Source organism: Bombina bombina, chromosome 4, assembly GCF_027579735.1.
Source record: "Bombina bombina isolate aBomBom1 chromosome 4, aBomBom1.pri, whole genome shotgun sequence".
NCBI classification, from domain to species: domain Eukaryota; kingdom Metazoa; phylum Chordata; class Amphibia; order Anura; family Bombinatoridae; genus Bombina; species Bombina bombina.
Window position 1 is genome coordinate 517,735,549 of NC_069502.1, and position 12,099 is coordinate 517,747,647.

General features: G+C 38.7%; 1 protein-coding gene across 2 annotated transcripts in view; it reads left to right on the forward strand.

The window, feature by feature from the left end:
- The window catches only part of RIMS1 (regulating synaptic membrane exocytosis 1), an 831,266-nt gene that overhangs the window by 236,447 nt on the left and 582,720 nt on the right, over positions 1 to 12,099 (forward strand). The window contains exon 3 of one of the 2 annotated variants that reach the window (XM_053710432.1): positions 560 to 571. The exons of the other annotated variant lie outside the window; for it this stretch is intronic. Within the exon in view, the coding sequence (XP_053566407.1) occupies positions 560 to 571 (12 nt within the window). The remainder of the gene's footprint in view (positions 1 to 559; positions 572 to 12,099) is intronic. 2 annotated transcript variants of the gene reach the window in all.

Here is a 12,099-nt window from a genome sequence, read left to right on the forward strand (position 1 = left end):
TGCAGCAATAATCACCCTGTGCTATGGTTTTATTATTATACTATGCAGAGGACTCTGTTTAACCCTGAAGCTAAACCTAGTACTAAGCCAGTCGGACAGCATGTGTGTGTAGCTCACAATCAGAATTCCTGTTCACTTATGAAGCCGAAGTGCATTGCCATGCCTGTCCTGACGTTAACTATGCATTTAACCCGTAATAAATAAGAGCATTTTATTATTATTATGGAAGATTTAAAAACTCTAGCCCAGCACATTAGCATTGGTTTACCTGATTAGGTTATTTATCTCAATTCACAGTTTTACCTATACATTTTCTGACATTTCATTTCCTTGTCAAATGCTTACAGTTTTCATCCCCTGTGGAATATAATTAACTGTTCATGAAATATTATGGTACAACTGACTGAGTCATAGTAACTGTTAGATGGTGTATTTGCTTGAAAGCATTTTATTAAACTTTGACCTTTTTGCTAACCTGCCTGTTTTTTAATATCTGCTTACAATTTTTTTTCTTTCTTTTCTTTCTCTGCTCTGCTCTCTCTCGGATGCTTTCCCAAAGGAGGACAAAGTGGTTAGAACTTTTCTTTCTTTTTGCATTTTAATGATTTAACACCATAATTATACTGCATGAGACACAATGTTATCGTGCCAAATGTATGGGGTTGTTAATGGGTCTACAGCTTCTGACAATTCTAGAACCATTCACTTATATAAAATATAGTGGGTAAAACATACATTATAAACCACGCTTGTTATTTCAGTTAATCTTAAAAAGATGTTGCAGAACAAAATAAATGCTCATAAGAATATACTAATTTAAAGTCCTGTAATCAGTTGCTAAAATGTATTGTGCATAGTAAAATGTGTGTGAGTTTGTTTGTTTTGTGTGTAAATGTGATCTTTTAGAAAAACATTTAGTGCCACTTATATGATAACACATTCATGTATCACACGTCTTATGTTAAAGTTCAGAATTGTTCTCTACTTGAATAAGTGTTTGCTGATGTCCAATATTGAACCAGATAATATGGTATTTGTACTGTCTTTCCAGGAACATTTATATACAAATTGTCATTATTTTCTTATGTCCATATAGTGGCACTGGCAGCTACATTTTTAAAGGCTATTGATACTTCAGTCATTTAGAAATATGACAATGGCCTTTCCAAGATGGCAAACTGCCAGAAAGAAATGACACACTGTTTGTGCATCTTACTATACAAGTAGCCATATTTGTAATGGAAGGTTGCTTTGTGTTTTTTTATTTCTGCCAGTATTGTACTCCTGACACAAAACAGTTCAATCACTGACTAATGTGTTACTGGCATGGCATTGAAGGAGGGTAAAACAAATAACTTCCATTCATGTTTCTTGCTGCTAACAGGGAATTATAACTGTTCATAGTGTGTTTCTGGGAGTTAAAGATGTCTTATCACTACTTTCTATGGGCCCGATCCAATATATGGCGCAGGTTTCAGCGCCACCTGTAATTTCACCTTGCACATCGGGGTATTACATATATGGCGCCGGCATTACCTAAGTTACGTAAGTCGAATAAACTGTCAACATTCAGAAATGTGCGCAAATACACATTTCTGTCGTCACCAGTAACTTACGGCACTTTAGAAACTGCCGGTGCCTAAGAAAAGTAAAGAAAATATCAAATCTCCCGTAAAAATCTAACACGCCTCCCAAAAATAAGCCCGACACGTAAAACCCCTGTATCCGCAATCCCGCCCTCTCACTACTAATAATAAATGTAGTAACCCCTAGACCGACAACCCCCCACAAAGCAATATGCCTATTTAAACTATTAACCCCTATATCCGCCATCAAACCCACACCTCAAGTAATAACTAAATTATTAACCCCTAAATCCGCCAACCCCAACATCGCAAACTTCCTATTAAAACTATTAACCCTTAATCCGCCATTAACCCACAACACAATACACCTATCCAAGTATTAACCCCATAAACCGCCATAGCCCACAACGCAATACACCTATTAAAGTATTAACCTCTAAACCGCCATAGCCCACAACGCAATAAACCTACCCCCTAACTTAAACCCCCCCTAAATGAACCAAAATTACCTAATTTACAAAATACTAAAATTACTCTTAAATTACAAAAAACTAACACTACTTTAAAAATAAAACTAAACTAAGTATAAATTAAAGGGGAAGTCTAATCAAAATTCTGGAGTAGACTGTCCCTTTAAGCTAGAATTATAGAAATTAAAAAAAATCTAACATTACAGAAAATAATAAAGAAAATTAAAAAAATTAAAAAAAATTATACCTAATCCCTATGAAAATAAAAATGCCCACCCAAAATAAAAACACCCCCTAATCTAATAAACTACCAGTAGCCCGTAAAAGGGCTTTTTGCAGGGCAGTGCCCCAAGATAATTAGCTCTTTTGCCAAAAAAAATACACAAAGCCCCCCCTAACAGTAAAACCCCCCACCCACCAACCCCCCCAAAAAAACTAACACTAAAAACCATAAACTAGCCATTGCCCTTAAAAGGGCATTCAGCTCTATTGCTGCCCACCCTATCTAAATAAAGTAACCCCCCCAAAAAAACACTTAAAAAACCCTAAGTCTAACCCCCAAGTGGTCCTCACCTGTCCTGAAGACCGGCGGAGAAGGTCCTGTTCCAGGCGGTGAAGTCTTCTTCCAAGTGGCGACCTCTTCTTCTTCCAGGAACAAGCTGGTGCGGAGCGGAGGGTGGAGTTGAAGACCGATGACCGCGGAGCGGTAGACCGGCGACTCTGGAACTGTAGATCAGCGACTCTGGAACTGAAGACCGGCGACCGCAGAGCCATAGAGCATGGAGGATCCTCTTCATACGATCTCCGCCATACACTGAATAGGAATTCAAGGTACGCGATTAAAAATGGCGTCCCTTGAATTCCTATTGGCTGATTTGAGTCTTCAAATTCAAATCAGCCAATAGCATGAGAGCTACTGAAATCCTATTGGCTGTTCAAATCAGCTAATAGGATAAGAGCTACTGAAATTCTATTGGCTGATTTGAATAGCCAATAGCATTTCAGTAGCTCTTAGCTCTCTTCAGTAGAAATTCTGGCCGTTAGGCGGCCGTCTGCCTACGTCACCCGCCTCCTAATTAGACTGCGCATGCGCTACTGTGTAATACACTATCTTGATCTCTAAGCGCGCCCCCGTTTTGCGCAGGCGTAATACATATAAGTCGCACCGCCCACATTACATCACATTCGGCCAAATTACGAGTTGTGTGGTATGAGTAAAAAAGCATTGTTATGGCTCATAACGATGCTTTTTTACGCCCGCTGGTATTACGAGTTTTGTAGCTACAGGTGTACCGCACACCTTTCTAACTACGTAACTACTGCTGCTTTTAAAAAGTCCTTTTCCTATGTGACTTCCACAATGCCGGTATTACGAATTTGCATTACAGGACAAAAAGTGAGCGGTACAGCTGAAAACTACAAGATCTATACCGCCAACGGAAGTCAGTAGTTATCAGTTTTACGCTACAAAGCTGTAACATAAAACTCATAACTAAAGTCTTACAACGTACACCAACACCCATAAACTACCTATTAACCCCTAAACCAAGGCCCTCCCGCACTGCAAACACTAAATTAAATTTATTAACCCCTAATCTGCCGCTCCGGACATCGCCGCCACCTATATTACATATATTAAACCCTAATCTGCCAAGCCCAACGTCGTCGCTACCTAACTACACTTATTAACCCCTAATCTGCCATCCCTAACATAGTCGCTACCTAAATACACTTATTAACGCCTAACCTGCCACCCTAACATCGTCGCTAGCTACATTACTATTATTAACCCCTAATCTGCTGTCCCTAACATCGTCCCAACTATACTAAACCTAACCCTAACGTAACCCTAACCCCCACTAAACTAACTTAATAATTACAATAATTACAAATAATTTTTACTATTAATAGCTACATTATTCCTATTTAAAACTAAATACTTACCTGTAAAATAAAACCTAAGCTAGCTACAATATAATTATTTGTTATATTGTATCCAGCTTAGACTTTATTTTTATTTCACAGGTAAGTTTGTATTTATTTTAACTAGGTAGATTAGTTATTCACTATTTATTAACTACCTAGTTAAAATAAATACAAATTTACCTGTAAAATAAGACCCTAACCTGTCTTACAATTAAACATAACATTACACTACAATGAAATACATTTAAATAAATTAAATAAAATTATCTAAATTACAAAAAACAAAAAGACAATCACAAAAAATAAAAAAATAAATTATCAAATATTTAAACTAATTACACCTAATCTAATAGGCCTATCAAAATTAAAAGCCCTTCCCAAAATAATTAAACCCCTAGCCTACAATAAACTACTAATGGCCCTTAAAAGGGCCTTTTGCGGGGCATTGCCCCAAAGATAACACCTCTTTTACATGGCAAAATAAATTACAAACACCCCCTCCCAACAGTAAAACCCACCATCCACATAACCAAACCCCCCAAATAAAATCCTATCTAAAAAACCTAAGCTACCCATTGCCCTGAAAAGGGCATTTTGATGGGCATTGCCCTTAAAAGAACATTCAGCTCTTTTTCAGCCCAAAGTCCCTAACCTAAAAATAAAACCCACCCAATAAACCCTTAAAAAAAACCTAACACTAACCCCCGAAGATCCACTTACAGTTTTGAAGACCGGACATCCATCTTCATCCAGCCGGTGAAGTCTTCATCCAAGCAGCAAGAAGTCCTCCTCGAAGCTGGCAGAAGTCGTCCTCCAAGCGGGAAGAAGTCGTCCTCCAGGCGGGCAGAAGTCTTCATCCAGACGGCATCTTCTATCTTCATCCTTCCGGCGCAGCGGCTCCATCTTCAAGACATCCGGCGTGGAGCATCCTCTTCATTCGACGGACTAAAGGTGAATGAAGGTTCCCTTTAAGGGACGTCATCCAAGATGGCGTCCCTTGAATTCCGATTGGTTGATAGTATTCTATCAGCCAATCAGAATTAATGGCCAAAAAATTCCTATTGTTCCAATCAGCCAATAGAATGTGAGCTCAATCCCATTGGCCGACAGGTTAGGGTTTTATTTTACAGGTAAATTTGTATTTGTTTTAACTAGGTAGTAATTAAATAGTGAATAACTATTTAATAACTAATCTACCTAGTTAAAATAAATACAAACTTACATGTGAAATAAAAATAAAACATAATATAGCTACAATATAATGATTCACTATATTGTAGCTATCTTATGTTTTATTTTACAGGTAAATATTTAGTTTTAAATAGGAATATTGTAGCTATTAATAGTAAAATATATATGTAATTATTGTAATTATTTTAAAGTTAGTGGGTGTTAGGGTTACGTTAGGGTTAGATTTAGGATTAGATTTAGGGGTTAATAACTTTAGTATAGTTGGGACGATGTTAGGGGCAGCAGATTAGGGGTTAATAATAGTAATGTAGGTAGTAATGATGTTAGAGGTGGCAGATTAGGGGTTAATAAGTGTATTTAGGTAGCAACGATGTTGGGGGCGGCAGATTAGGGGTTAATAAGTGTAATGTAGGTGGCGGCGATGTTAGGGGCAGCAGATTAGGAGTTAATAAGAGTAGTTAGGTGGCAACGATGTTGGGGACGGCAGATTAGGGGTTAATAACTATAATGTAGGTAGCGATGATGTTAGGGGCAGCAGATTAGGGGTGTTTAGACTCGGGGTTTATGTTAGGCTGTTAGGTTTTAACATAAAAAAATGTTTACCCATAGACTTTAATGGGGCTGCGTTACAGAACTTTACCCTCCGTTTTTGCAGGTGTTAGGCTTTTTTAGCCGTACCTCCCCATTGAAGTCTATGTGGAAATTGTGCATGAGCTCATAGCTACGCGGGTATTTGGGTGCGGTATGGAGCTCAAAGCTGCCATACGCCCGCAAAAAACTGCTTTTTTCCAACTCGTAATACCAGCGCTATAGGGAGTACCATACCGCTGAAAAAAGCTGTGGATATTACTTTCCCTATAGCGCTCAAAACTCGTAATCTGGGCGATTGTTTGTTACAGACATTATTTGCAGTTGGTATCTGGTCACACATAAAAAATGATGCCGCTCACTCGACCACGCAACATAGCACTGAAAGAATACAGTCTAGTTATTCCTTCAATTCTATATTGCAAACCGCAATTAACGCATGCGCATTGGTTTGACAGATCGTAGAGTATTGCATGCGCATTAGTAATAGAAACCAGCAATTTGCGCATACGTAATACGATAGTCATGCAGTGCTTTGAAGATGCGTATACAGCGGGTGGGACCGCTCTATACGTAAGAGCCTTTAAAATCCGGAAATAGAGGAGGGCAGGAGTTTACATGAAAACGGTATGGAGATTACTTTCATAAAAAAATATTAAAAAAAGGTAAATTATATTCAAATAAACTTAGCGATCAACTTATTCTGATATTACTGAATCAAGGTGTTCAAATCTTAAAAACTTTACCTTCACTTTAACTCTATGCTTGCTCTGTAATGTGCAAACAGACCCTATACTTCAGAGGGCAAGTTTTCATTATTGCAATGCAATTACAGTATAACATTTCTATAAAAATTAATTCTATACCATTGATTGCAAACCATGTGCATGGCATTTTTACTCTACAAGGCACTACAGAAAGCACTGTAAATCTAATTTAGTATTTAGACCTTTGGGCGCCAATATATCTAACATAAAGGTCCATTTGCTTTCCCGTTGTAAAAGTAATTTACCCCTATCACCACCTCTGTTAAGAGGGGGAATATGGTTGATTATGGTATACCTTAGATCAGATACAGTATGTTTAAGTTTTGCAAAGTGCCTAGCCACCGGTTGCTCAGAGTCACCTGATGACAGGGCTGCTCTGACAGCAAGACCAGTGGTTAGCCATCCTCGTCCTCAGGTCATCTTGAGTCTTACTGATATAGAACATTCCACAAGGACAGTGGAGCATATGCACAATGTATTTAGTTGTGCATGTTACCCTATAATTAATTTGCATACGAAGATAGTAGTGTTCCACCAGGAACGAACAACACCTCAGTGGCTTTTTCTATGGCGAGTTACCACCTAGGAGCAGCCTCTTTAAGCCCAGTTGTGCTTTTCACAGAGGAAAACTTTCCTGAAGTATATCAGTCTGATCCCGCCAAGTAAGGTCAGTTCAGCCCTTAAATACCAGGCAATTCTCCTTTGAACAAGGAACATGGCAACCCCAGAGGATCGTTTCGGCCTTCTATGGGCCTCGTCAGTGAGGTGCAGCCATATTCTCTCTAAGCACACTAGGCAAGGAGTCCACGTCTGGTTTCCCCCATCACCCTTAGGGAGACCTCCCCAGGGTCATAAAAATTTGCATACGAAGAGAGAAGTGCTCTACCAGGAACGAACAACAGCTCAGTGGCTTGTTCTATGGCGAGTTACCACCTAGGAGCAGCCTCTTTTAGCCCAGTTGTGCTTTTCACAGAGTAAAACTTTCCTGAAGTATATCAGTCTAATCCCGCCAAGTAAGGTCAGTCCAGCCCGAAATACCAGGCAATTCTCCTCTGAACAAGGAACATGACAACCCCAGACAATTGTTTCCGCCTTCTATGGGCCTCGTCAGTGAGGTGCAGCCATACTCCTAAGCACACTGGGAAGGGGGTTCACGTCTGGTTTCCCCCATCACCCTTAGGGAGACCCACCCAGGGTCATAAAAATTTGCATACGAAGAGAGAAGCGATCTACCAGGAACGAACAACAGCTCAGTGTTGAGTTACCACCTAGGTACCCTATAATTAATCTCATATTTTTTGGTTTTCCAAGGGTGCACAAAAAATTTACATTAGGTTAGACCCCCACAGGTGGTACATGCGCTACATTTATAGTATCCATTTCTATTAGATCCCAGCCAAGTTTTTACAACATAGCACTCATTGTGTGACTTAAGGGATAATCCACAGATAGTGATCAGGGATACGGACAAAAGAGGCACTGTGGTAGTACAAAACTACGTGGATTACAAAGATGAAATCCTGTCACAACTAACAGATATTACTACATATAAGAAATTAAGTGGGGATCCCACTAAATGTTTTAAAATATAAATTGACCTGTACAACAGATAATGACACAAGGTCAGGTATCTAAGAAACCTGGAGAATATCTGATTGTAGACTTTCCAATTATTCATGTTCTGTATACCCTTCCTAAGGTGCATAAAAACCAGAACAAACCACCTGGGGGACCTATTTGTGTCTGCCAGTGGCTCCATTCTACAACCCCTTGCAACATACGTAGACAGTCTCCTGCAATCTATTGTGAGCAACTGTCCTTTATTTTTTCTGGACTCTATACATCTGATAGAATTGTTAAAAGAGTTACATGATCTGGATTCTGGTGACATCCTAGTGACCTTAGATGTCACTAGTTTATACATCGTAATACCGCACGGGGAAGGAAAGAGTGCGATTAAAGTTTATTTTTAATAAATATCCCTTCATTGGCCCATCCACTGAAGCAATATTGGAATTACTACATTTTTGTCTACACTATAAATATTTCAAGTTTGAGATTAACCATTACCTACAGGTATCTGGTACGGCGATGGGGTCCAATGTGGCCCCATAATATGCCAACCTGTATATGACAGCGTTTGAAGAAGAGGGAACAACGTTGTTTAAGGATCCCAGAATAAAGTTCTATAAGCGCTACATAGACGACCTCTTTCATATTTGGAAAGGGTCTCAGGATGAACTTGAGGCATGGTTTACGTACTGAACACTGAAAACAACAACTTAAAGTTCAAAATCACATACAGACTTTTGATTTCCTGGCTCTTCAGATCTTCAAGAAGGATAATAGTTTGTGGACAACTCTGTTTCAAAAAATGACAGATCGAAATTCCATATTGGAAGCTACTAGCTGCCACCCTCCAAGCCTGAAAAATGCACTGACTAAGTTGCAGTTTAAAAGAGTTGTGCGTAACAACACTGACACACAATCCAAGGAAACACAACTCAAGTACATGTATTATAAATTCAAGGAAAGAGGGTATGGCAGGGTACAGCTGAAAGATGTCATAGATGAATGTCAAGCAATAACACAGGAACAAGCATTACAGAAAAAGGATTGCAAGATGAACCTGACAGATTGGTTTTCTCTACAGAATTCATGAATGATAAGGTTGTGTTCCCATGGATAATGAAGGGACATATTGCAGACAGATGATACACTTCCCTTCAGCAACTTTGAGGCCCCCATGATTGACTATAGAAGGGGGAAATCAATATGCTGTTGAGTCCGGACTTTAGACCCAGCTATGTTGTAAAAACCTGGTTGGGATCTAATAGAAATGGATGCTATAGATGTAGCGGATGTACCACCTGTGGGGGTCTAACCCAATGTAAATTTTTTGTGCACTCTTGGAAAACCAAAAAATATGAGATTAATTATAGGGTAACATGCACAACTAAATACATTGTGTATATGCTCCACTGTCCTTGTGGAATGTTCTCTATCGGTAAGACTCAAGATGACCTGAGGACAAAGATGGCTAACCACCGGTCTGCTGTCAGAGCAGCCCTGTCATCAGGTAACTCTGAGCAACCGGTGGCTAGGCACTTTGCAAAACTTAAACATACTGTATCTTATCTAAGGTATACCTTAGATAGCAGCTATGATTTAATAAATTGAATGTTTATTTATTTGTGAAGATCCGGCGAGTACTTTCTACTTTTGTACGCTGTATTTTTTATTTAAATGCACCCTGGGCAGTTGTAATGAAAAAAGTGTGTGCAGAGCCCTGAGGAGGAGTATGTTATATACAGTATATATATATATATATATATATATATATATATATATATACTTTATATATGTATGTATATATGTATGTATTGCAGTATGCAGTTAATACCTTTTTTAGTGGACTAACATATAGTAGAAGACAAGCGTTCGAGAGTTTCCTCTCTTCCGCAGGTCTGAATCAATACAGGTCTGAACCAATACTGATCAATATGATAAAACTAGTCATTTATGTTTTGGAAAGAAGGCGATATATGGAGAAAGTATGAAGTATAATATAAGATCAGGAAGAGAAGGAGCAGGGTATTGTAAATAGCAGAAGATCAGTCTAATGGTAAAAAATGCAGAGGGGTTTTGAGAATGACAAAAAAAAAAAAAAACACTGGCAGAGTAAATGTTGGAAAAGCTAGAAAGTTGCATGCTCAGATACACTGTATATACATAACATATTAATGTATACAATTCACAGTTACTGATGTCAACATGTACATATATGTACAAGCCTATAACAAATGTAAGAAGGGCTTACTATATAAGGTTTTGGTAGCAGGGCTGGCTCAAGATGTTGTGCTGCCTGGGTCCAAGCATGAAATGACGCCCCCCCAGTAGTAACATTACTGAGTAGCATATCAACCTTCTAGCCTGGCCGCTTACCTTGCTAAGCCTGCCTACTTGCATTCAACCAATGCTTATGCACAATTGCGCAATAGGTGGGAAGTAAATTAGGGCAGAGATGCACTTGTCCCACCTTGAATATTCCCCCTGACTGGTTCTGTGTCTTTGTGCATGATGATGTTAATGTGCTGGGAGCTTCTGACTTCCCCCACGGAGATAGAGGACAGGAGCGGTCTGGGTCTCATAGTTACTGACTCAGTCACTGAAGTGCCGCCCCTTGTCATTTGCTGTCTGGGTCCGTTGGACCCACTTTGCCCCATGGTTGAGCCAGCTCTATTTGGTAGTGTAACAAAAAGCTGGAATCTACATTCAGTCATGTGTTTATTGTGATAAAATATGTCACCATTTTCATTTCAAATGTTTTCCTTTTAGTATTTTAATTGTAAAGTTTCCAATTGAGTGACCAGTCTGTGTGAAATGGTGTCCAGCTGGGGTGCAGTATTTGTTTTCTTTGTAGTTTTTAACAGAGTGTCTATGGAGAATTATCCTCAGGTTCAGTGTTTGTCCAGTTTTCCCTATGTAGATTCCCAAGTCACTTGCTGTGCACTGTATCATGTTTACCTTATTTGCAGACCTATATGAGTACTCTCCCTTAATGTTGTAAGTTTTGTGATTGTGACTGTCTGTGTTGCTGCTACACATGTACTGGCCCAGTTTGCAAAGTGCTTTATTTCTGTTTAAGTTTAGGTGGTTATTAAAATGCCAATATTGTGGGGTTGGTGGAAATTTATTTTTGTGGCATCCTCTTTATGCAGTGGCTGTAGATCTTTTCTGATTTTATGTATGTTCTCTAAAACAGGGTTTTAAAAGGACAGTTTACACCAGAATTTGTATTGTTTAAAAATATAGATAATCCCTTTATTACCCATTCCCTAGTTTTGCAGAACCAACACAGTTATAACAATACACTTTTTACCTCTGTAATTACCTTGTATGTAAGGCTCTGCAAACAGCCCCCCTATTTCAGTTCTTTTGACAGGCATACATTTTAGCCAATCAGAGCTGGCTCGCCTGAACTCTACGTGAGTGAGCACAGTGTTATCTATTTGACACACTGTCAAAATGCCCTGAGAGAAGAGGCGGCCTTCATAGACTTAGAAATTAGCATATGAGCCTCCTAGGTTTAGCTCTCAACTAAGAATACAAAGAGAACAAAGCAAAATTGGTGATAAACGTAAATTGGAAAATTGTTTCTCTATCTGAATCATGAAAGTTTATTTTGGACTAAACTGTCCCTTTAAGTTACTACTAAAGTAGTCTGTATTATGCTTTCCTTCATTTTTGTTTTTTTGTCCTTGTCTATCAATTCTATTACATTGAAACTCTTGAAAGCTTGTCTTTTACTATATGATTATCCAACAAAAAAAAAAGGATTGCTGCATACTGCAATATTCTTATTTTGATATTTAACTACTGTACTAATACTGCTACTCCAATCTGCTTGACCAATGGAAGATATCACATTTCGCTAAACAAAGAAGCAAACGATCAAATTGATTAGAAAAGAAACACAGATGACATCAACAGTGACATCTTTTTTTCCTAAGCCTCTGCAACAAAATTAATCTTAATCCAAATGAACTCATAATCAGGAATCCAGTTACA